The following is a 26,792-nucleotide window of genomic DNA, read 5'->3' as shown; positions in this document are numbered from 1 at the left end:
TTATTTTGGAACTTCTTAATTTTTTAAAATTGAAAGGTGATTTAAATGGTAAGCAAAATTTTATCTTATTTAAAAATTCTTACTAAATTTATATCAAATGAAATATTATCAGCTTGAAAATACCTCTCTGCATTGATCATATTTACCCAAAATCTGAAATATAAAATGCTTTAATTTTCATCAAAAAGAATATATATTATTACTTCATTGTTAATGAATTGCCTTCATTTCTAAAATAACTTAATCAATTTATCATATAATTCTACTATTTTTAAACGATATATAAATTATTTTGATCATTTTTCATGTTAACTGCCATGTTACTTGCATTCAACTTGTTTATCTTTTTATTTCCTTGGAATTATTTTTTATCAAAAAAATTTATAATGGAAAAATTAATGTATTAAATTGTCTTGGCCTTTCTTTCTTCTATATCATATCTTTAAATTATAAAATTTATTGTTATTTTTTAACAGGCGGCAGAAGAAATGGTTCGCTTCCAGCTGAGACATGGCAATGACCTGTTAGCAATGGATGCTCTTCGTGAATGTGATGTAAGTATTTTCTTTGATCAGATGTTAATTGAATAAGCTTTGAAATTCTATGTGTATTTGCAATGCCTCCTCTTTTGCAGGTAAATATAAAAGAGCAAGGTCGTCTATTGAGACAAGATGAATTCCTAGTGTGTCAAGGAGGGAAATCTCGTAAAGCTCTGCGCCATGTGTTCCTTTTCGAAGATCTTATCCTTTTCAGCAAGGCCAGAAGGGACCCTTCTTGTAAGGGCAGTGATTATTACCAGTACAAAAGCAGCATAAAGGTATTTCTTTTTATAGAGTCTACAAACTTAATACATTAAATAAATTCATTTTAAGTCATTTGTTTTCTGTTACATTATCATTTCAGTCCCCTACCCCACCTTTATATCTCCCAAACAGATATTTTTAAACATGTATATTTCAGTAAGTTTTTTGGTTATTGTTTTTTAGAATTTTGAAAGATATAATCTCCTACCTTTTATTTGTTCATTTCGCTTTGTATTATAATTACAATCTCAAAAAATTTGATATCGCTGGACTTGATGTCGAATTCATTAGAATCTCCATAAAATAAATGAATATTTATTGATAATGAACAAATATCAATAAATAATACAAACATAAATGAATTTTTATATACATTTTGTTCTTGTTTCTCTTTTATAGATCATAGGTGCAAGAAAACCAGATGAGCATTTTTATTGAAAGAAGATCAATTATCAATTTTAAAATGCATCTTTGAATAAAATAATTAGATCTTTTAAATTCAATAAACTAGCACGCTTTTTAAAATAAAAAGTTTAAAATCACTAAATAAATTTAAAAAAGGGTTTTTTTTTTTTTTTTTTTCATACATGCTTTATCTATAATATATCAATTTCAATGATTAAATCTGAAAACAAGAAACCTATTAATGAATGAAGAGACAATGCATAGTTTCTTGTAACAAAGTTCTTGTAATGACTATGCATAGTTTCTTGTTAACGAATTTAATTTTTATATCCTTAGATAACTACCTTCAATTCAGTTAATAGTGATTACATGATTATTTATATGAAAAAGAAGAATTCATTAACATTTTTCTAGTTTTGAGGAAAACATCTTAAGAAGAACTTGGTGTATATCAAAACTCTAATATATATTACTGTTTAATTGTGTATTATTCACAGCTTTTACATTTAAAAATTGGATATGATATTTTATTATCATTTTAGCTTTCAAAAAGATTTGAATTATTAATGAAATATAATACTCATTACATAATAGTTATTTTTTATATATTTTACCCATCTAATCAATGATATTGAATATTTCTTTTTATTCCAGACATCTGACCTGGGTCTGACGGCACAGGTAGGTGAAAGTGCCACTAAGTTCGAGATTTGGTTCCGCAAGTGCAAGACACAGGACTTGTGGTTGTTGCAAGCTCCCTCGGCTGACATCAAAAATGCTTGGGTGGAAGAAATCAGTGGTTTGCTTTGGAAACAAGCAGAAAGAAATAGAAGTAAGTATGATTTATTTAAAAACAAGATTTATTGTAGTAGAATTTTGCACTAGCATTCTGTCTCATTTCTAATTTCTAAATAGCTTTATGCCCACTTTGACTTGTATGTACGCAAGTTTGCTAAGTGTCAACTAAAATATGATTTTGTATTAAATTGGCCATTATGATTTTAACACTATTGTTGTATAAAAGTTGGATAAGGTACCGCTGGTTAGAGTGTTGTCCTGCTTGTTAGACCATATTTCAAAATAAGTTTATCCCTAAAAGCCCTCATAAACTTCTACATTTTGTATTAATCAAATTCAGCTAAACTAATATTTACATCTATCCACATTTTAAGAAATAATACACTTTGTGGTTATGTATTTTTCATATATTTGGGAAATTTAAAAAAAAATTTCTCTTAATTTGCTCTTGTAAATAAGCTGACAGAATAATAATAATTATGTATTTCATTCATGTTGTCAACTTGTATTTCAATATTTATAGAAATCAGTTTTATTAAAAATCTCATTTAATGTCTTTATATCCTCTTTAGCCATGGTTTGGTTTGAATATTTTAATGGATATTCAAATGAAGGACATATTTTTGAAGTAAAATTAAGGAATAGTCTGCTGGAAATCTGAAATTCCAAGTAGTATATTACATAGATTCTTAAAATAATTAACAATTTAAGTTTTGAAAATGCCTCCATTAATTATTATAAATTATTTGTTGCACCTTTTAACACACAACTTTTTAAAAAAATTCATCCTCCCTAATTATGTCAATCTCCCTTAATGAATGAAATAAATTTGTGCTTTTAATTAACCTTGTAAACTCATTTTGGTAATAGCTTCTCATCACCATTTATTCCTGAACTGTGATACAGACTACTTTTAAAGTTTATAACACACATAATTAAATTTAAAATGTTTAGCTCAGCATGGTCTAGAATTGGCTTTTGCATTTTATAATGTAAACCAACTCGCTTAACAAGTAACATTTTGAAGATTGAGCTGCTAGGTGATACCATGACATCACATGCTGTATCAATCTGTATTGAGCACTTGAGTTGTGAAGAAAATTTTTTGTAAATGAGTGGCACTGCATGATGCCACATTTGTGTAACTGTGACGTCGATATGTTCTAGATATAAATAGAGTGAAGCAGTCACAAGTGTATGCATGGCAGTTGTTCTAAGTACTTCTGTTCTGAATATACTTTAATTTACTGGTTGAAGACTGAATTATTTCCAACAGCGCCCAACATCTGGTTGATGTAGTTTGCATAAATTAAATTTGTTTTTGTTCTTTACAACATATTTGAAGAAAGCATTTGTATTTATATGGAAGAAGTTTTGGCTATAAAACAGTGTCGAACATGGAAAAGAAGAGTTTCAGCAAGTGCTTGTGGAACTTTAATAAAATGAGATTAAGTGCCTGGCCAAGATTATGAGACTAGATGTTTATAACAATGACATCAATGAACAAGTGGAAGAATAACTAGAACTACCAAATAGATTATGGAGCTGCATTCTGTGTCTCAGCAAAAAGTTGTGGTAGAGCATAGATCAAGAATGAAGAAAATAATAGCCACAACAGAGCAGCAACTTACCATCAAAATGAGGGAGAATACTTAAAGTATAGGGAATTATTGCATCGTAGGCTCAGAGCTCCTGCCTTAACATCCTTATAAGGCAATAGTTATGTGAACTACAAATTCATTTAACAGTGAATGTATAATGTGTCAAATATCTTAAATAATTTTCTTGTGAAAAAAGCATGCATTATAAATTTATTTTAATTTTTTTCAATGGAACACATTGTTCTATTATATGGATTTTTGTGGAAAAAATTATTTTGCTTAACAAGTATTTTGCAATGCAAATGAGATTCAGCAACAAATTATGCTCATTAAGTGTAACAAAATTCTATTGTACTTCATTCAAAAATTGTTTCCCTTGTTGTTTAAACAGCTGAGTGTGTAAGCTTTATGTTTTGTGTTTATTTCATATTTTTTCCTTCCCCTAGATTTAAGGTTGGAAGAAATGTCCTCAATGGGAATTGGAAACAAACCCTGTCTTGATATTACTCCCAGCCAAGATCAAATCTGTGACCGTTCAATAAGTCTGCAACAGCTCAATAAAGGTAACAAGTCTATTTTTGGTTCTTTTGTAAAATTTTTGAACATTGCTTCAACAATGTTAAAAGCTAACATTTTCTTACTGCATTGTGGGATTATTCATTAAAAAAATTTTATTAATGCATTAATTTTCTACCTTACAATAGTAATTTATGTTTTGGATATTTTTAGCTAATAATGTCAAATTAACCATCTTTACACTTGTATTATTTTGTTATTTTTGGAAGGGAAAAAATTTTTTAATTCTTATAGTATCATTTTCAAAACTACACTAAACAATGCACAAAATACTTAATTATAAGTTTCTTTAATGAAATCAGATATAAAATTCTCATTTAAATTTAATAAGATTATATGCATTCACATTATTTTAATAGTTAAAAAATGAAACAAATTTATATAGTTAATTTTATTAGAAATTTTTTCAAATAGCTGATTTTGAAGACGTTAAATATAATTGCTACTGTTTTTTAAGAAACAATTATAAAAAAAATACAAGGTATAACAACTTAAGGTCAATTGTACTCAAAGTATTATCAAAATACTTTGTATTTTTGATAATATTTGTTTCTTAAAAAAAAACAATAGCAATTATACTTAATGTCTTCAAAATTAACTATTTTTGTTTGTTAAAATACATTCAATTTTTTAAAACATTTCTATTGAATAATATAATATCAACATATTCCATTTATTTCTATATTTCATTCCAGTGCCTCGTTTTCGTAACTCTATAGCAGTGTCCAGTTCTGATAATTTTAATAACAACCCTGAACCTCGGCGCCGCCCTCTTTCCATCATCTCCCTGGGAGGATCTTCCTCTTCAGGAGATGGTCAAGGAACTTCTATTTTCTATGACACTTCCAATCCATTACAGGAAGTTGAGGAAACAGAAACTGATAAAAGGAGATCAGTTGCACAACAGTCTCAATGCTCAGCTGGTAAGCACTCTGCTAAATATCTAATTAAACCTATATTCATTAAAATATATTTAACATCTTTAATAAAAATAGTTTTTAAATAATGAATTTTTTTCATGATTTTATTTTGATTTATCATTAACATTCATCTGAGTATATGGTTAACTAACGATGCTGTCAGGATTTTAAATGCTCTATTGCATTATATTGTGCATTTTTAATCATATTTTCTAATAAAATATTATATATGAAAGGTGGTTTCTTATAGCTGTATATTATATACCAGCCTAATTCATTAAAAAGTATTTAGATCTTGGAATGATATTCTATGCAGATTTGTTCCAGCCACTTTTATTCTAAAAATTACCAATAGTCTCATCCTAGAAAAAATAAAATAGATAATGATATAGACATGTCATCTAAGTAACCTGACAGAGCTTTTCATTCAAATTATAGTCAGCATTCAAACACTTCTGAAATTAGGCAGGAAAAAGTAACAATATAGTTACAAACAAAACTGACTTATATAATGAAGTTTATAAACTATAAAAAAAATCAAAGCAAGGTGTAGTTTAAATACAGACAAAATTTTGAGTTTAATTTAGGGGCAATTGATAAACCATGTTACAATGCATGATGCCTTAAGTGTTCTTTCTATTTACAATATTTAATTTATTATTATTATTTCTTGTAATATATAGATTATTATTTTGCTTTATTTCATATTTGTTTAAATGGAATGCTTCGATTCATATTGAGCATGACACAGGCATGTGTTTATAATAAATTAATGATGTAATTTTTGTTTCCCCCAGTTTTATTTTGATTTTGCATGAGTTAAAAGTATGTGTTGCATGTTTCTCTTTTATTATCCCTTAAAGAAAGTGGCATCTTCACGGATTTGAGTACCTCTGGAGACAGCTATATAGAGAATGTGAACCGCTTCAAGACAGTTGAGAGGAGCGACAGTCTTCTCTCTCGAGCCTCCTATGCCAGCCTAGAAGCTGCACCAGCAGAGGTGATAACTTGCTGCATTCAAATGTTTTGTTTCATCTAGAATCTTTTCAAAACCTGTTTTAAATTTTTTAAAGTTATATACATATTTTGTATACCAAGTATAAAATATAAATTTTACTTGGAAAGAAAAATAGATCTTCCTCTTTTCTTTTTTTTTAAATGTTTGGCAAATGAACTGTAATTCTGCTTAGTATGAATTTAAAAATAGATATTTATTGCATATTTTCATTCATATTCCTTGAAATTGATTTATAATTAAAAAAAATATTAAATTTGAATCCAATGGGATAATTTACACAAATAGTTCCTAAAATCTTATATTTGATTTGAGATACAGCTGTATAATTTTTATTTTTTTCCTCTGCAGACTTCAACTCTAACTTCATCTCCATCTGGGCTCGCAGTCTGAACAATCTCAACTGTATTTTTTAACAGAAGTAGCAAGTGCCATAGCATTAGTGCAGAGACAATCCTTTTCTACTTTGAATTCATAAGTGGTTCATTTCATTGTGTAGGACAAGAGGAATGGGGAAAAAGCTCCCTCTAATCATGTATTGGACTCTTTGCAGTTATTCTTGTACATTTTTTTTTCAAACTTCTTAATATATTTATAACTACTTTTTGTAAGTATATAATTTTGTACTTTTGATACAGCTGTACATGCAAATATGAAATTTCTATATTTGTGACCGCTTGTGTGTTTTTGTTATATAAAGATGTTATTCTTACTGTAGCCTTGTATTCTGGGCATTCTTTTGTGTCAGTTTTCAAAATTTCACACTAGCCTAAAAGAAACATTATAGAAATACTACATTTTTCTTTTATTTTAAAAAGTTACATGTGTTTTTACATCCTCAGAAATAGAATATTTAGTATGTACACCAGGAAACAGTACAATTCTGTAATACTTATTCATTTCTTATTTTTTGCTAGTAAATTAGGTGGGTATTCGTGTGGCTGTAGTCCTCTGACTTTCCACAGTCTCTGGGCTCTGTCAAAAATAGTGCCTCCACACTTTAGTCCTCGAGTCATCAGTGCTACTTTCAATCTGTCTAACCCTAATTGCTCCAATTCAGAAGCACTCTCATAGGACATAAGATCCACATCCTGAAATTTAAAAAAGCATTAAAATTTACTATAGAAAAAAATGTTTGACATAATAGATCAAGTTACAAAATCCCATTCAACAATTTGAAAGACAATCTCTGTAAATAAAAACTTTCAGTGTGGTTTTCAAGATCTGATTGGAACAACAAAATATAGAAATGAGCATTCTGTTTGGTAATTATTTTACAATTTTTAAAAAAGCATATCAAAGAAAATAATATATATATATATATTAATAATGAAAAATTATTTCTTTGAATAGTTTAAAATTCTGGCCAGTATTTGAAATAATTTACCTCTATTTGTGTTTCTCCAGCCAGTTGAGAATCAATAGTACTTTTTACTTCCCCAGTTGAATCTATTGCTTTTTCATCAACATTTATTGTAGAACTACAGCTGGCTTCTGCATTTGATATCTCCTGCTTTGTCAATGATGAACTAGAGGATGCTTGTGAGGCCTCTATTTCTTGTATTGTCTGATCTGATTTTGCATCGACATTAGAAGAGATTTGATTTTCCTCAGTAGCATTCACTTTCTCTTCTGTACACACTGCCATTGGTACATCTTTTTCAATAACAGCATCACATTTTGGTTCTGACAAAAGGCTGTCATTAGAGGATTCACTTCCACTTGCTTCAGATCTGAAAGAAAATGTAAAATTAAGAATTCAGCAAATAAGTTTCTTGCTCATGAATGAAAGTTGATGTGCACGGTTTGAAAATACATATAATAATGAGAGTCAAGATGATTTTAAGAAATGTTTCTATAATTTTCAACAAAAAGTTAAGAATTGGACAAAAGAAGTCTCCACTTGAATATTTTAGTAATTAATGCAGATATAGTGTGGTTAATGCACAACAGGTTTTTAATCCGGAGCTCCCAAATTTGACACATTCATACTTTGGAGAATGAGAATGTGCACCACATAGCTATATTTTTAATTAAAATTTAAGCCAGATTGATGAGGAAAAAATAACCATTTTCACTGCTGCATTAAATATTTTCCACTGTAAAAAGCTGAGGAAGTAAAGGTGTTTTTTAGCACAATTTACATTTTTAACGATACTACAATGTCTAATTTTGAATCAATTGAGAAGGTTATTTAAACAATAAACAGAACAACTATTAAAATTACACAACTGTATTATATATCACAATTAAGTCCTAGAAAAAACTTTAAAAAGATCATAAATATCAATTTGTATTGAATTTTATTCAAAATTTTTGTAAATTCAATGGGTTACATCAAAGGAGGGTTAAACTGAAATTCTAAATACTGTAAAAACATACCTTGATGAGTTGGCATTATCTGTATGAGAAGTTGCATTTATAGAAGAACTAGATGCTTCTTGGGAGTCGGAATCACTTGAGCCCGAAAGATCCTCATCTAACCTGAAGGGTAAAAAATTATTAAATGATTATATAAAACTAAATGCTCTAGAACAATTATTATAGAAAGGCACAAATAAAATTGATATTTAGAAGTTATTTAAGCATCTGAATATATTTAAATTGTATTTGCCCCACTCTTTTTTTTTCTCTATTTTTGCAGAGGAAAAAAAAAAACATTGATTGGAAGGATCAAACACAAGTACAGATTTTTCAAGAAATTAGTGATTCCAGCAGAAGGTTTGAAAATCAGGCTAGTGAATAAAAATTTAAGGCAATAAGGAAGATTTTCCTTTACTTCCCATTCAAAAACAATAAATATTTTCTATAAAGAGCAAGCTTATTGACAAGACTAATCTGCATAACTTTTGTAAGCATGTTATTAGCAACTATAATTATAAACTTAAAACCATGTAAGAAAACTAAAATTATCAGTATAATTTTAAAATTTAGCATTTGCTAATAATGAGAAAATTAATAATTTTTACAGTAAAAAATTTTTATCTTCTATTCTCAACCAGATTTTGAAAAGACACGATCTAAGATTTAATGTCATAAATAAGATGCTAATTCGTACTTTTCTTAATATCACAAACTGACAGATTTACATGGAAAATAAATGACAGAAATATTCATTAGTCAATTTATTCTTTAAAAATTTATCCGATTGTTTATATTGTAGCATGGTAACTATTAAGTCGATTTCATTATAATTAAATTAAAAACAATAGATAAAACTGCAACTTTAATTTTAAATAAAAATGAAAGAAAATTTGATTATGTACAATGGAGCTAACATTACCAGAGTTTCTTCTTCTTAGTTGGAGGTGCAGAACACGCTTCTATTGTCTTGGGTCTTTTGCTGGCTTTTTCCATTCCTAAATTACATAAATAAAATATGACAGAAAAACAGAATAATACTAAAATGGTTCACTAAATATATGGAATACACTTTTCTTTAAAATACCAAAATCATAATTTCCAAAATAAGTAATTTATTTTATATGATTATTACATTTATATTGCTATAATGATACCTTTTTCTCATATCAGAAAAGTAAAATAAAAAAAGTATTTACATTTAACCCTTAATGCTCCTTAACTATCCAAAATCTTATCAGAGACTTATAATACTTTGCTGGTTATATTCCACAGTTAAATTCATTAAAAAGCAATGTGTTTCTTTTGATTAGCAAACAAAATTAGTAATTATAATCTCAAAACTGTCCATACTCTTTGAAGTTTTAAAAAATGAATTTATGTCTTAAGCCTAATATGAATGCATTCTAATGTTCTATATGAAGCCAGTGAACTACTATGGGGGTAAATAAGAAAATTAAATGGTGCTGGGTGTCTTGGTTAATGAAATAAAAAAAATGCTAATAAAAGTTCACTTCCAGGGGGGTTGGACTTTCTAGTTGTATTGTAATGCTACTTTTATTTAGTCTTCTTTGGAAAATTATTTTTAATGAAGACGCAACTAATCAATTTTAAAATTACAATCAAGATGGGAGTTCATTCTCATATTAATCCCTTCCTCCATTACATTTTTTTAAAAAAACTTCATACTTTTTAGCCCTTATTAGAATTTATTCTAAAAGTATTAAATATAAGATAATATCTTATAGAAAACTTTATATTTTCTTTTAAATAAAAATAATATAGAAAAGAAAAAAGACGAAGCAAATATCTCATATTGTATGTAGTTACTATCTTTTGCATTACAAATAAAACATAATCTGTGACTTATAAGAAATATTTAGCAGTATAATAAGTAACATTTTACGAGTATAAAAAGTATCATAATATATATTTTTAAAGCCATTTCCTGATAAAGTAAACAACAATTGATTATCATCTATACTACTTTCTGATATACAAAATACAGTAAGAAAAAGTCTGGTAATCTTCAAAAAAATTCAAGATTTCCATGAATCTCCATATTTTAAATTTCTCCTTCAAAAAAGATACTTTTAGAATAAAAGCTGCTGCTCAACAAAATTATTCAAAAATGCTTTGAGCTAAGTGGATGGAATTTCATACATGGTCTTTACATTAAATTTATAGATTTCTGTCACATTTTGAAGAAAATTCATGTTATTAAACAAAGTTGTTATTCAATTATAAAACAAAGGAAGACAAATGGATAAAATTAGGTACACGGTTTCAACATCTAATGTGTAGATTCTTATAAGATTTTAAGTCACAACCACGAAGGGGTTGATTGTCTATTGGTCTGTACTTTTGCAAGTATGTAAACAAAGTAATTCAAAAAAAAAAAATTGATTCGACTAGTATGAGATTTTGTGATTACAATTGCAGTCCTGTGCCAAATTTTAGTCTTAATTGATTGGAAAAAAGAAGTGCAAAATACACATTCAATTTTCTGGTATCTATGTAAGCAATTAATTAACAAAAAGAAACCCTAAATGCACATTCAGTTTTCTGGTACCTATGTAAGCAATTAATTAACAAAAAGAGGGAGGAATAGAACAAAATGATAGGCTGTTTTGAAATCATTGTTTCCTAATGATATGCAGATAAACAAGTACTTTTATTAGAGAATATGCGAGAAAGTTTCGGAGAGACCACACCACTGATTTTGCAGAGAACGATATGGTCCTTCCCCTTAGAAACCGGTTTAATTCATCGACAAGGTAAAAGCATGCAAGGCAATAATCCGGATTGTACATCATTTTTGTGCAATTAAATATATTTGCAGAATATAAAAGGAAAATTTCTATTACTAGCAATTTACTAGAAAATTTGTCCATGTAATTAAAACAGTAAAAAGTGCAACTTTTCTTGCCTATAATCATAGTTATCTGCATAATAGCTAAATTTTGATAAAGTAATAAAGTTATTTTATTTACATTTTCAGCCATAATTATCTAATAATTAGAATTCATTATCACATACAGTAATGAAGAACATAGAAAGAAAAAAAAAAGAATGAACATACCTGCATGCAAAGCCTCATCAACGCGTTCAGGCAATTGTGAAATCTCTTTTTCATATTCAAAATCTACAAAGTTATGTTTTGGTTTCGATTTGAGGCGTTCTATTCTTGCTTGACGTCTCCGAGCTTTCTCAGCTTCTCGTTCAGACTCTTTAGCTATCCATTTCTTTAATCTATTCCCAACGTAAACATAATTTCAAAGAAAGAATTAGAAATTTTTATCAATTTACAAAATAAGAGAAAAATTTCTATTTATTTTATTATATTCTTAAACATTTTATTACAATGTTTTTCAATCAATAACAGAATTAGCTAGATGCAACATATTTTCAGGATGAAAAATTTAATCCTATTTTAAGATCCACAGAAATTAAAAATAGTAGCACAATATAAAGTATTCCCTATAATATTTTCAATCTATACACATTTTTTAAAGCACATTTATGTTATTAATAATAAATCTGTAGTAAAATGCATATTTAGAAAAAAACAAAATTATAAATAACTTCAAGAGTTAAAAATTTAAATTCTAAAATTCTTAATCAATCACACACACACCTCTGTTCTTCATTAATATCTCTAAGTCGTCGGCCACTCAAGTCTCGACAAGCTTCTCTATTGGTTGTCTTCTCAATCTGGGCACCAATAGCTCGCAGCATGGAGCCAAATCCTAGAAGAAAAGAAATTCCTGAGTGACCTTCACCAAATTCAATTTTGAAGTTATAGCAATTGAAAATCAGTTGACACACAATAACTCATTTAATATAAAAATACAATAAAAAAAAGAAAAGTTAAAAATGCTACAGATTGTAATGTGCACAGGAAACAAATACTACAATATTCAGATTGTGATTTAAGGCACATTTATGGTAAAAGTATAGTATAGTGTGCCCCTTCCTGCATCAAGGGTGCTAAGTCGCCATTAAAGATGGTGGACAAAATAAATGCTTCTGCGAAACAGTTACGGTTAACACTTTCCACATTAAAATTATGATTTTTTTTTATAAGTATTGTAATTTTTATTTTAATCTGAGATTTATTTAATCTGTATCTGAGATTTTTATTTAATTTATTTTAACCTTTGGGATCACCATTGCTGCTTATCCTAACAATTTTGAAATAAAGAATTTTTCAAACCAGCTGCACCGGTCTGTTGTGTAAAGAGCAAAATTTAGAGCATGCAACACCTTTCGGCACCTGAAGAAGACACAACAGCTATCAAAAATACATATAATGTATTATGATCCAAACTCAAGTACGTAATATTTATTTTAAAAAAATCTAGAACTTTATATACGATTTAATACAAAAGAATTTTGCTGCTTTATAAGAAACTTCTTTTTAAAACTAAGGTATTCATTAATTAATTCACAAAATACATATATTGTAAAAAACAGAATGCAAGTGTGAGTGATTCTTATAATTTATTCAGAATATTTATTAATATATTGAAACTGTTATAAAAAAAATTATAAAATACTTGCCTCCTTTGCCCCCTTGTAATGAAAAAACAGCTTCCAATGTAGAGTTGTTAGGGACAGTATCATGTTCTTCCACAACTTTTCCATTGTAATAAAGTTTAAAATCATTAAAACCCTGAAAATTTAAAAATATATATTCATTCTTAAAAATAAATAATACAGAAAAATTTAACAAATGCTTGCATAAAGCTTGAAGTATAATTAAGCCCAAAAATATTTTCTTTTTGTTCAAATTTAATAATTTGATATGATTTTTTTCCAAAATATTTTTAAAAAATTAAGAAAATTACATAATCTATTTAGAAATAAATATTAATTTATAACTACATTTATTAAGTCTTAATTACTTATTAAACTTGATAATAACATGTCTTCAGCAATATTAAATAATGCATGTAATATAAACTTAATATTATATACATAAATACATAACATCATATAATCCTATAACTTGAAATCTCAAAATTTTGCTGAGAGGAATTAATTATTCCTTTTTTCATATGAAGCCTTAATGATTATTTCTATCAATCTTCATTATTTAAAATCATTTTCGTTGTTTGTACATATAACATTAACAAATTTTTAGTATCTGGGGGGGGGGGGGGGGAATGTTAGAAAATCAGGAAAATATTTTTCCCATTAGCTCATTATGAATTTTTATCAAAGGCAAATACTGGTGTTAAAATAGTAAAACGGAAATATTTTCTTAAAGTCAATATTAAATTGTATGTTTTGTGGTGTAAGGTTACTATCTTCAACAAATTGTCACAAAATTTGAGTTATGAAAATAATGGAAAAATACTTTAAAATAGATATAATTTCATATAAATTATATCTACATGAAAATGAAATAAAATATTAAAATATTCTATGCTCAAGAATTTACACTAATATGCTGAAATTAAAATAATAAGATTAACTGCATGACAGCAATTAATTGCCAAAAAAATTTCTAAATATTTCATGGCATATGGCAACTAACTGTATAACAGTAATAAATTGTTAATTAAACTATTCTTTCAAGTTTTTTGTAATTATTATTTAATTAAAGATAGTAAAAAAAGTTTTAAAAAAGCTTAAAAAGAATAAAGAAAAAAACTATTTCAAAATTAAAATTAATTGCTTATCAAAACATATCATTTAGCAATGTAGAACAATAAGAAGTTACTGTGAAAGAATAGTAATTATTTCATATATTAAATATAATTTATTACTAAATACATTGTGAATTATATATGTCAACAAATCAAAATTATAGATAAAAATTCCTGCAATTAATTATGAAGTTATTATCAAAGTTGTATATTTATTCTAATAGATTGCCAACCAGGAAATTATTTTTTTTATATATCAATTTGCATGGATTAAGAGATTCTGTAAAATATAGAATTAATTTGAAAATCTCCAAGCAAATAAGGTACTCAATGAAAGTTAAAAATCGTATAATGAATAGATTAATAAATAAAACATTTACAGAATTTATATTTGCAGTTGAAATTTAGTTTGAGATGCCCCTTCACTGTGCCAAATCAAGATGGCTGACCAGGTAAACAATTCTGTAAAACAGTTATTGTCAATCATCTTGATTTTTGACTTTGCATTGTTGATATACTTAGAAAGGTTAAAAAAAAAAAATCTAGATTTAGACTATATTTACAATTATCTTCTATGATATATTCAGTTGGGTCATCATCATCATCAATGGAGAGAGAGAAATTTTACTGTAAAATTCTCATTTCAATTAAGTACACTTATAATTAAATATCTTCAAACTATTAAACATTCATGTCTAAGTGTAATAATTTATAAGTGAACATTTAATATGTTCAGTTGCAGTGATTAAGATACTAGATTTACCTGGATTTTGATAAAAAGAAATAAAAAATCCATACATAAACACATACAGAGATAAATACCATTTCATGACTAAGATTTTTTTTATATCCTTAACAATAAGGATAGTCTACAATTAATGATTAGAAATCGTATTGTATTATCATATTCATATCTATTTTTCAACAGATACAAAGTGTCACATATATTGGAAAACAATATGTAGTGCACACATATATGTAGTGTACACATATATGTAGTGTAATCTAATTTTATTTCTGTATTTTGCTTCTTAATTTTATTTCCCATCCTTCTTATCATTATTTTGTATTATTTTTTATTCCTGCTTTTCTGAACAAGGAAGGTTATCCAAAAGCTGTAAAAGAGATACTGAAAAACTAAAAATTTCTACTTTTTTGAATGCACAGACGAAAAATAAAGCCACTAACAGAGAATATATGCTTTCTCAATAAAGTAGTCCTATGCTTAATCTCAAATAAAAATAAACTGTATCATCTTGTTATTAAAATGCTTTAAGATTCATTGTCATCCAATTTCATTACTATCAACTGCTTGATTGTCTTAAAAATCCCTATAACATATTTAGAATTTTAATTGCCTTAATTTTAATTAAAACACCTTAAACCATAAAATAAACACAAAATGCCACTTAAAAAATTGAATAATTACATCGAAAATTAGATCAGTATTTGCTGAAAAATGGTTCAAGTACAATTTTAGAATAAAAAAACTAGGATTCTCAATTAGTTAAGAACGTTACATACAGTGTCTCACAAAAAAGATGGGACACTTGTGCTTTACCAAAGGAAACTGTAATAAAATAAATAAATATGTACAAAAAATTTTTGGGTGTGTTTCATATTTAAAGTTAGTAACAATTATTACATAACATACATTTTGTGAAAATATTAAAATATTAATTTAATAAAAATACAATTGTTTAGAACGGAGCAAAAAATGGCTCACATAAGTGATGGGACACTTACTTTTCTATCAAATATTTATCCAAAAATTTTACTTTTTAAAAGGTTTTAATATTTTTTGGATTTCCTTTTACTTTTAAAACATGACTTAATCTTCTTGGAATTGTTTCAACTAATTTTTTTTTTTTTTTTTTTTTTTTTTTGTGATTTCTGGAGTGATTTTACCCCATTCTTCTTGTGGTGGTGTTTTTATTATTTCAGGACAGTTATACAGCAGCCAGAGTCTAAAGTTCAAAGCAGTGTGCTTGGGGTCATTGTCCTGGTAGAATTTAAAATCGTTATGAAGGTTCAATTTTCGTGCGGAAGATTTCAAATTTTGCTTTAAAATGTCAATATATTTGTACTGAACCATTATACTGTCAATAAAAACAATATTACCAACTCCAGCGGACGACATACACCCTCATACCATAACTCCTCCTCCACCATGTTTTACTGTTGGCACCAAGTTCTGTTTGCGAAATTCTTCCCTGGGTTTTCTCCACACCAAGATTCTACCGTCAGAACCAAATATATTAAATTTACTCTCATCAGCAAATATAACTTTATTCCAGTAATCAGAATTCTTATTTATGTTGGATTTTGCGAAAACTAGTCTCAGTTTTCTATTTTTTTCACTTACGAAGAATTTTTTCCTGGCTACTCTACCGTGATATCCAGCAGACCGAATTACCCTTCTAATAGTCTCATGATTAACAATTAATCCATATAATGCTTGTAAATCAGCAGCAACTTTAGGAGCACTCTTTCTTGGATTTTTTTTAATATTTCGAACGATAATTTGCTTTATTCCATTGGATAGCTCAGATGGTCAGCCAGGTCTTTTTTTTATCCTGAATAATACGATTCTTTTTATATCGTTTAATGATATTGAAAACTGTTGAATGACTAAAGTTAACTGTTTCAGCAGTTTTTCTAATAGATTTTCCACGTTCAATATGCAAGTTAATAACTAATTTTCGAATTTCAGGCGAAGGTTCTTTTCGTTTAGCATTCATGGCTGCACAGAGCTAAAAACTCAAAAATTCCAAAACAAACTGGAGAGAAATACTGCAGACAATTTTAAAAATTATTGCCAATTGCTTTTGAGTAAAAATAAAACCACCAAAAATATTTTTATTGCTTATTTCAGACAATTTTTGTTGAATATCTAATGGTGTCCCATCACTTATGTGAGCTATTTTTTGCTCCGTTCTAAACAATTGTATTTTTATTAAATTAATATTTTAATATTTTGACAAAATGTATGTTATGTAATAATTGATACTAAATTTAAGTACGAAACACACCCACAAAAAATTTGTACATGTTTTTTAATTTATTTTATTACAGTTTCCTTTTGTAAAGCACACGTGTCCCATCACTTTTGTGAGACACTGTATAAAATTTAACAGAAAGAAATTTGCACCTAATTAATCTACGTCTTTTCAAGTCTGTTCTTGTTTGAAATATTTCTATTTAAGTTAAACTAAACTAAAGAAAAAGTACCTAGTTGTCAACACAATTAAAAACCAAAGTGATATAATTATTGCAGTTGTATTATGTTCTACATAATTTAATACACATGCTGAAAAATAAACGAAAATACTGAAATTAACTTACCCAACCCGAAGAAATATAATAAATAATCTCGTCAACACTCACTTCATCATTTTCAGCTGACATGCAGCAAATTCTTTTCTCGAAAGGTAACCTTAAAAAAATCATTTTTGTCCCTGCAAGTGATTTAGATAAACGATATATATATTAAATAAAGTATAACAACAACAAGATGTCAATTATGTTTCCTTCTCGTTGTAATTAAAATAAAATGACTTCACTTGATTTCATTTGATCAGCCACCATAACATTGCCAGATTTTAAATAAATTACAACTCTTCTAGCAGTGTCTTTTAACTCCAAATTTAAACAAAGTTTCGTTTTTTGAGAAAGAAATTATGATTTGATCAAAAAAAAAAAAAACAGTAAAACTTAATAAGTGTGCCTTGATGATTTTCATTCAATGCTTTATTCTGTTATAAAATGGAAACTTCTAGAATCTTTCAGAAACATTGACGATCGGGCACGACAATAAAAATATTGAATTTTAATGGTTTCAAGTATATAAAAAGTGCTTTTTTAACATTCATAAGGGATTGATTAATCTGATTCCAGATTTTTTTTTTCTTTTTTTTTTTTTTATGTTTGGAATTATTCGAGTAAGACAACAATATTAGTTTCTGAAATCCTTCGTGCTGCCATCTATGAATGATAAATGTAAAAATTATATAATTTTCAAATTTTGATTTATGTTTTAAAAAGGCAATATTTTAAATTGCAATTGCATTATATTAGATTTCAATAAATTTTGAAAAAAAATCATTCCGTCAATCATGATGTATAATAACCTTCCTTATATTAGTCTATACTATTTCTTGAAAATAAATTTTCTATTTTTAAAAGAGACAAATGGCGGAGAAAAAGATTTGCTTCGAATCGCCTTCTATGTGTTAGAAGCACAAACATTGAATACTTTGCAGATGTGTATTTATAATTTCACAAGATAGTAGCATTTTTAAATTTCTAACTATATTGCACCAAAAATTATTAGAAAAAAAATATGCATGAATACGAAAAGAATACTGAAATAATTATGTGTGGAATTTTTTTTCTATATGTAAAAAACGAGTGGCACCTCTTGTGTAAATTCTATCAACAGCAGAGCATCCAATATTTTCAATCGATAAATTTATAATAAATCTATTTAAATAGTTCTTATTATTTAAATTCTTCAATAATCTAATCTAATTCTTTTCTTTCAGTTTTTAAAAGAAAATCATTCTTCTTTCAGTTCTTCACCAATTCTTTTTTTTTTTTTTTTTTTTCAGTTGCAGGAAAACATCATACATCTCTTCAAGGGAAAAAAATTCTCTAAGGAATTCATTTTACATCAGTTCTAGCAGTTATATTTCTTATATTATTACCTTATTTTTGTAAGTTTGTCTATCTCGACATGATATAGTTTCGCTTCATTTTAATTTGAAATATAATCTGCATTAATCATTCCGGAAATATAATCCCTTGTAATAACCGATCTTTACGAGTTGTACATAACTGCGCTACACAGTCACAAATTTCTTTTGCTACATTTGGACTGTAACAGTTTTTTATAACATAATCTGAAGAACAAAGAGGGCTATGGAAAAAGAAGAGACACAGAGAAGTTAGAATCGGTTTTTTTTTTTCAAATGTAGCGATAAAGATAAAATAACTAAAAATTATTGCATCTTCAAAATTTTTCTGGTAAAGAAGTACACAGATTATGTTCTTACATGTGCATTTATTTTAACCTTACATTTCATATTTTTTTTATTGTTCAAAAACAGTTCCTTAAAAACTATCAATTTTTAATAGAAATGAATTGAAAAATATTAAAAGCATAGCTAAAACTTCTTTATTAAAAAATTTGCCAATCAAGTTTTTATTATATAATAATTAAATTATTTAAAATTTATATTATGCAGAAAATGTATTATAAATATGCAATATAAATGTAGTGATGCATATAAGTTATGACATGCTTGTGGCTGCAACGCATTGAATGCAGTAAGCGAACACCTATTTCTGATTTACTTCCAAGTAGAGTTTTTAATTCTTTCGTCAATAGAATTATTGGATTAAATAAAAAGAATTGGTCCTATGCTTCTAAATGAAATTAAGAAAAATCACCTGATTGTCTATCATACTTATAGTATTTATTTAAGCATGTCAACCCATTTAAACCACATTTTACCAAAAAATATTTCAAATTACATTTGCACAATAATTATAAAGCAATCTGAATGGTTATTTACGTTTGGTAAATGCAAAATCGCAGTAGTTGCGTTCGAGAGTCGACCAAAGTTTTATTTTGCAGAATTTTAGATTGATGAGGAACAAGCGACTATTGATGACGAATTTAGAGATTATGACCTTTCATCCATTGGTAAAATCATCACAATAGTTATGGCTGGAAGATACCATCAAGGGTTTTCTCCGTAGAGATTGTGTAGTGAAATAATGTCTTTGAGATTTCTTTCGAAAATGGAGATGCAAGGGGCAGGCGACCATTGATGGTATATTTAGAAGTCATGTACATATGAAATAACAACTGGTGAAGTCGCATCAGTGCTTGGGATGGGGAGTTGGCTCTTTGATTTTTGATTTGATTATTCAATCGGTTTATAGATATTATATATATTACAAGAATTATTGCGGTGTAGATATGGCTGAAGTTCTGGATTTTTAACATGAAACTGATAGGCTCGCATACTATTGATAAATTGCATCTTCAGACATGTTTTAAGTAAAATTTGTTCAAAATGTTTTGTAGGATAGATTGATTGATTTATAGCTATTAAATTTGGCATTCTTTTTTCTTTACTAAATTCTGACTAGAAAAAGGTTGTTCAAAAGATTAATTAAAGCTTAAATAAATTAAAAATTAAGCAAACTTTTTTTTTTTAATTAGGCCCTTTTCAAAGTTATAAAATTAGCTTTTTCAGTCGTTACTAGTTTTATTTCCCTGCAGTTTCGATTCTCTAACTTTAATAAATTTTTAAATATATTTTATGCGCATTTTATATCAATATATTTTCCTATTTTAATACTGTGTTTATTTACAGACACGTTACAACAATATAAAATACAGTATTTGCATGCCCATTATCGCCACTAAACAGTTCAGAATAATATTTTTCAAAAATAGCATACTGCTGCAAAAAAAAAAAAAAAAAAGAATAGAAATCAAATTATTATTACTGAAAAAAGAATTTCTCAAATTTTAACGCCAGAAAATATTTTTTTAGCGTTATATTACTTTTTGGCTGGCCATTTTTTCTGAAAATTACGTGATGTAATAAATGATACAAACAGAATGCAACGGTTGTTGGAATAAAGCCAGACGAAATAACAGAGACAAAAAAGAACGCAAATACTATTAAGCTTTAATATTTTTTTAATAAAGGACTGACTCTCATTTAATTTTTATTTATTTATTATTACGTTTTGAAATATCCAGTCTTCGAATTTCAGAAACAATATTCGTCATCTTTCACAAATTTTATTTAAGAGTATAATAATCCTTCAGTGACTAATTGTATAGGCGAAATTATGAAAGAATATATAAAACATACACACTTACAACATAGACGCATCGAATATCATCTATTATCAACTAATTTTTTTTTTTCCTCTTGAATTTCTCACTGAGTTGTGTTTGGATTTCAGTTTCGCGTTATAAAGAAGAGAATTAAATTTGCATTTTAGATCTAAAATAAATAAAAATCAAAGATTCGATCAATTTTGATCACAAAAATCCTATGGAAATCTTTTAAGCCATATCAAGATTATATATATATTATATTATATCATATATATATATATCATATCAGATTATGTATCATATTATATATATATATATATATATATATATATATATATATATACACAAGCCAAGCAGTATATATATAATATGTGTTGATCTGCTCTAATAGTTTTTGAAAGTCGTAGTAGTTTGAATAAATAATTGATATTAAAGAATCAGTAAAGTATATCAATAATGTTTGGGCATGGTTGTTCTTCTTCTGTTCTATCTGTGAGATGTGTGATTGTGCCCCCCTGTAAAAAGGGGTTGTGCAAGCGAATGAGTGACGTGTGAGTAGCTAAGACGTACTCCTGGCCCTAGTTGGCGCTACTAAAAATAAGAGGCGCTCTTTTGCTTAAAATCGTTGACTTCATCAGCGAGCTTGTCCATGGCAAGTGCCCTTAGAAGCAACAACAACAGCAATAAGCGAACAGTAAGTATTATTTTGAGTTCAAGAATTGCGCAAGAAATCTTTAAAATAAACAGTGCATCCTACTTATTCCAATTTACTTCTAAAATGAGAAAAGAATTTTGCTGATTATTACTTTTGTCTTTGAATACACTGCTACGTATAATTAAAACTGCCATAACGTATGTTAAATACGGACTATTTAACGAATAAATACAGTTAAACCAGCGGAATAGTCTCCCCAAAACTTTCTCGCATACTCTCTAATAAACTTATCTTGCCAGATAATGCCTTGTATGGCATTGGCGTACAATAGTTACGGCATGAATTTAGCATCTCTACTATCGTCATCTTTGGCTCATCATTTGGTGATTAATCCATGGCATGCGTTAATAGTATATCCTATCATCGAATTTGTGTTTTAAACCCGCTTTTCTCAACCGATTGAAATAAAAATTTGACACACAAAATTGTACTTGTAATCACAAACTCCTTTAACAAATTCGACATAATTAAGTCATTGCAGTTTTGAATTATCCCGTGGATATGTTTCTGAAAGTACAGAGACACAGATAGTCACCCTGTCTTTGGATTTGGCTCAAAAATTGAAAGGTGTCTACAGTATAGATGTAAAATCTGTGTGCCGAATTTTATTTATCTAACTCTCTCCGTTTTGTAATTATCGTGTTAACTTATATTCGAACAAACAGACAGACAGACTTCTATAAATAGATTTTACTAAAAATTTGACAGAAATCTGAAAGTTTGATTTAAGACCGTATATCAAATTTCAACCGTCTAGCTCAAAGGTTAAATTTTTAAGATACACTAATAGATAATATTATATCAACAGAAACTTCAAGGGGTTATCGTCAAATTTCATAGGATATTATAAATTTTTCCCTTTCATTCATATGTAAGAATACGGTTAGCTGGTTAAATATCATATGCACCTCGCGACATTATTTCTTCCCTCAAAACCTACTGCTTAGTTCCTATTTGGGCGGGAAGTACTCATGGCTCGAAGTTGGACGCATCGAGTGCTAGCTGTGCATGACAACCGGAACAGACGAGAGCTCAACGTCACCCACCGACCCCACGGTAACCGGAAGTGGCCTAAAAACAATGCTCAAATATCGCAAATCCATCCCAACTGCTCTGCAGTCGGAATAAAGCTACTGTATAAAACAGCTGCCAATTCAAAAGCATGAACTTGTCAACTAATTATTAAGTCGTCATATGCAGAAGTTCGTGATTGCAAATCTCGAACAGGTTTCATATAAAATAAGAAGGGTGTCGGAATAAATGATAAAAAAAAATAATGCGTATTCAGTTTTCTAGAGATATTGTGACTTTTAGTGGTATTGATTTAGGAAAAGATTTCACGATTTTTTCCCCCTACTTAAATATTGTGGCAAAATATAATAGAATATATGGCATCTGGCATCCAGTTCACAGATAATCTAAATTTAAAATTTAGTTTTATGACATGAATTTCAGGGAGAAATTTCTTTCCGAAACTTTCTTGCATTCGCTCTTTAAAAGTGTTATGCCCCCCCCCTCACTCAACCTTCACACACTTACACGCTCATGCACATTAAAGATGTGAACTTTAGTAAAGCCCTGAACACATGAATGCTCAGAATTTTAGCCCGTCAAAGTTTTATCTCCGTAATATATTGAAGAAAACCCAGTGTGCATTTTGAATGTTCTTTTTTTTAAGAGCGACTGAAAAAGAGAAATTAAATACAGAATTTCTATTTCATTAACCAAATTTCATTTATTTAAATCATTGCATTTTTTAATCATCACTTTTACTTGCCCACAAATGCACAGAACAATAGATGGTCAATTTGTAAACAGATATGGTTCACAATTTATCATTAAACTTTAAATTCTAAAACTGTGTTCCAAAACCTTTCTATGTAGTTCTTTATATTTTATAGTTATGGTGTTTATTATATATTTAGGCAGACAGACAAACATTCTCTGAATGAATTTCCTTCAAAATTTGACAGAAATCTACAAATTTCGTACAATAATCACATACCAAATTTCATTCACCTATCTCAAAGCGTTTTTGTATCGTGTTGTTCACAAACAGAAAGACATAACTCAAAAACATATATTTTGGACTCAGGATCGTCTTAAACATGGAGGTTTTTCAAAATCTCAAGTTCGAATTTTTTGAGCCGGCGTCCTGGCATAGGGATAGCGCATCTTCCCCGTGATCTGGACGTCTCGGTTTGGGCAGGGTTGTTCTCTACCCTGTGTTCTATCTGTGAGATGTGTGAATGTGCCCTCCTGTAAAAAGGGGTTGTGAAAGCAAATGAGTGATGCGTGAGTAGCAGTCGTACTCTTGGCCCTAGTTGGTGTTACTATAAAAACAAGAGACGCTCCCCCTTCGGCTTAAATCGCTGTCTTCGTAACAGTGCCATAAGAAACAACAACAACATTTTGATAATTACAATACTTTCTCTTTGGATATTTCGTATCTGGAAAAGAAAAAATAAATCCCGTTGAAGCATTGAGCAATATCTTAATTATAAGAGTATTGGTTACATAGAAGAGGGAAAGAATAAAAATCTTTGTTTTCATGACTTTTATTTTATAGAAATGAGAAGGAATCGTTATTTTTACTTTCTCGTATACGTAGTATGCAGAAAGCATAGTAATCGTCAAAAAATTTGAATTTGAGATTTTGGCGAATTTCTACATTTTACACTCCCTGAGTTCAAAAAATATATTGTTTTTGAAAATGTTCGTTTGCTTGTCTGTGACAAAGATAACTCAAAAGCACTTTGAGCGAGATGGTTGAAATTTGGTATATTATCTTTGCACCAAATTTGCAGATTTCTGTCAAATTTTGAGAAAAATCTGTTCTGAGGAAGTCCGTCTCTACGGCTGTTCGAATATAAATAAACACAATAACTAAAAAATGAAGATTGCTAGAAAGATAAAATTCGGTACACATATTTAATATCTAAGTGTGGATGCCTAACAAATTTTGAACCAAATCCATCTACGGGTTGACTGTCTGTCGGTCTGTACTTTCAGAAACATGGAAGAGCGATCATTCAAAAGGAATGACTTAAATATATCAAATTTAGAATGGGGTTTTGTGACCACAAGGGAAGTTTAGGGTCAAATTTTTGTTTCAATCGGGAGCAAAAAAACGCATCTGAAATACAAATTCGATTTTTGAATACTTTTCTTGCATGCCAGGGATTAATCGCCAAATGCCTCGCCAAGGACGATAATTTCAATAAAAATGCTATTTTCACGCGAAAAGTTATTATTTCGTAATTATTATATGTAATTATATTCGTAACTATGTCATATAATGAATTCTTTGGCATGCTGAGTTTATTAGAGAATATACGAGAAAGTTTTGAAGAGACCATTCCCGCTAGTTTGATCATGAGAAACTAAATGCTCTTCGGATTACTTGAGGGTTCTATTTTTCGATAGACATTATTCATATTCTTAATCTGAGGGGATTGGAAATGAAAAATGGATCGATCCTTTTGGTTATAAGCAACATACATGTATTTACACTTTAAAAATGGACACTATATTTTTGTATTTACCAAATACAACTTTTGTTAGGTTTTGTTTCAATAATATTTCAATTTTGTCTTTGTATTTTTTTTTTCGTGTATTTTCAAGATTTTTTTTTTTATTATTATTATTTTATACTTTTTTAGGCAACAATTCTTAGGCAACAATTCCAATTTTACTATTCCACAAAAAAGAGAGAGAGAGATTGTTGAAAGGTACCAAAAGTGTGTAATACAAAAAGGGCATACAAAACTGCTAAACTAGAATAGAATTTAAAGAAACATTCCAAGAATCAAACCGGTAAACCTCTACTTTCTAACGCGTTTAAGTGCTTAGGATTATGGGCACGTGCATTCTTAATCCTCCCTATTTCTTTCTTCTTTCCCCGTGTCTTGCATTGAACCGTTCTCTTTCAGCACAAAGATACTTTTCCAAGGTATTCAGCGAAAGGGAATGATGAATCACTTTTTTTAGGTAGGGTTATTTTCAAAGCAAGGTAAATGACTCATAGTTGATCTATCTATGAGTCATTCTATCTCACTTGCCAATGGAAAGCTAACTTAAAAACTTTAATAAATGAGTAGTAATTAAAAGTAGAATAAATTCTACTTTTAAAAAATTTATTTTAAATGATTAAAAGATTTAATCTTTTTTTGATCTGAAGCAGAGTTGGTTGCCTAATTTTTCCTAAAGAATTTCCCCAGAGTCCTTAAAAGAAACAGGGATTATTTGAACAAATGTTTGAGTATTCAAATCAGTTCTACTTTGAATTTCTCCAAGATGTATCTGTTAAATATTTTCCAAGGGCAATGAAATCTCAAGTTCATTCAATCTTTTGGCTAAATTATTGACATGATGGATGTATAAATTAATATTCATACACATCATGGATAAGAATAAAACTTCTGCATTTATTTCTTTTCAACACATTAAGAATGATTAGTTGCACGTGGAATAAAATTTAATAGCTTTAAGAAAACTAATTAAATAAAAAAATGAAGGTACAGAAAACTTTATTGGCAACTTTATGTAAAAATTATCAGCTTTTAAAAAGTCCACAATCTGCTACGTACAATGTAAATTCAAGCGAATATTTTCATTCTTTTAGGTGTTTTTTTTTTAATTATTATAATCGTTATCGTTAAAGCGAGAGTATGTGCACATTTTATATCCTTTTTTATTTTATACTAATCGCTTTTGAAAATCAGCAGATTCTAATATATATTATTTCTATTAAATCTGCTACGTGCTATGTAAATTTAAGCGAATATTTTAATTCTTTTGAATTCTTTTTTTAATTATTATAATCGTTATCGTTAAAGTGAGAGTATGTGCACTTTTTATATCCTTTTTTTATTTTATACTAATCGCTTTTGAAAACCAACTGATTCTATTATATAATATTTCTGTTAATCGTTCTGTTGTATTTTATTTCTATTAAATCGTTTAGATATGCTATATGTCCACGATTCCGTCAAATCATAGATCATCTTATTTTAATCGTTCGACTTAAGTTGTGTTTAATGTGCTCATAAATTTTTCTAATGGAGACCAGCAATCATG

At 28.2% G+C, this 26,792-nt stretch overlaps 2 protein-coding genes across 4 annotated transcripts in view; one reads left to right on the top strand and one right to left on the bottom strand.

Annotated features, from left to right (window-relative positions):
• Positions 1–6,835, top strand: part of LOC129971586 (guanine nucleotide exchange factor DBS-like) — a 209,037-nt gene extending 202,202 nt beyond the window's left edge. For both annotated transcript variants that reach the window (XM_056085487.1, XM_056085489.1), the window contains 7 exons: positions 477–554; positions 635–817; positions 1,863–2,040; positions 4,054–4,170; positions 4,879–5,106; positions 5,967–6,103; positions 6,470–6,835. In XM_056085487.1, the coding sequence (XP_055941462.1) occupies positions 477–554; positions 635–817; positions 1,863–2,040; positions 4,054–4,170; positions 4,879–5,106; positions 5,967–6,103; positions 6,470–6,511 (963 nt within the window). In that variant the 3' untranslated portion in view covers positions 6,512–6,835. The remainder of the gene's footprint in view (positions 1–476; positions 555–634; positions 818–1,862; positions 2,041–4,053; positions 4,171–4,878; positions 5,107–5,966; positions 6,104–6,469) is intronic.
• Positions 6,836–6,921: 86 nt separating this feature from the next.
• LOC129972931 (splicing regulator SDE2-like) lies at positions 6,922–17,689 on the bottom strand. 2 transcript variants are annotated; one of them, XM_056087253.1, is made up of 8 exons: positions 17,479–17,689; positions 13,043–13,154; positions 12,117–12,228; positions 11,562–11,731; positions 9,402–9,477; positions 8,501–8,602; positions 7,506–7,851; positions 6,922–7,209 (listed from the first exon to the last, which is right to left on the bottom strand). In XM_056087253.1, the coding sequence occupies exons 1-8, from the start codon at positions 17,581–17,583 to the stop codon at positions 7,015–7,017; spliced, it is 1,218 nt and encodes a 405-aa protein (XP_055943228.1). In that variant the 5' UTR covers positions 17,584–17,689; the 3' UTR covers positions 6,922–7,014. The 2 variants fall into 2 exon arrangements, with proteins under 2 accessions (XP_055943228.1, XP_055943229.1); XM_056087254.1 differs by having other exon boundaries at positions 17,521–17,689.
• Between the last annotated feature and the right edge of the window lie 9,103 nt (positions 17,690–26,792).

The sequence above is a fragment of the Argiope bruennichi genome, chromosome 6 (assembly GCF_947563725.1).
Source record: "Argiope bruennichi chromosome 6, qqArgBrue1.1, whole genome shotgun sequence".
Lineage (NCBI taxonomy): Eukaryota > Metazoa > Arthropoda > Arachnida > Araneae > Araneidae > Argiope > Argiope bruennichi.
This window is presented reverse-complemented; position numbering and strand designations above follow the sequence as displayed.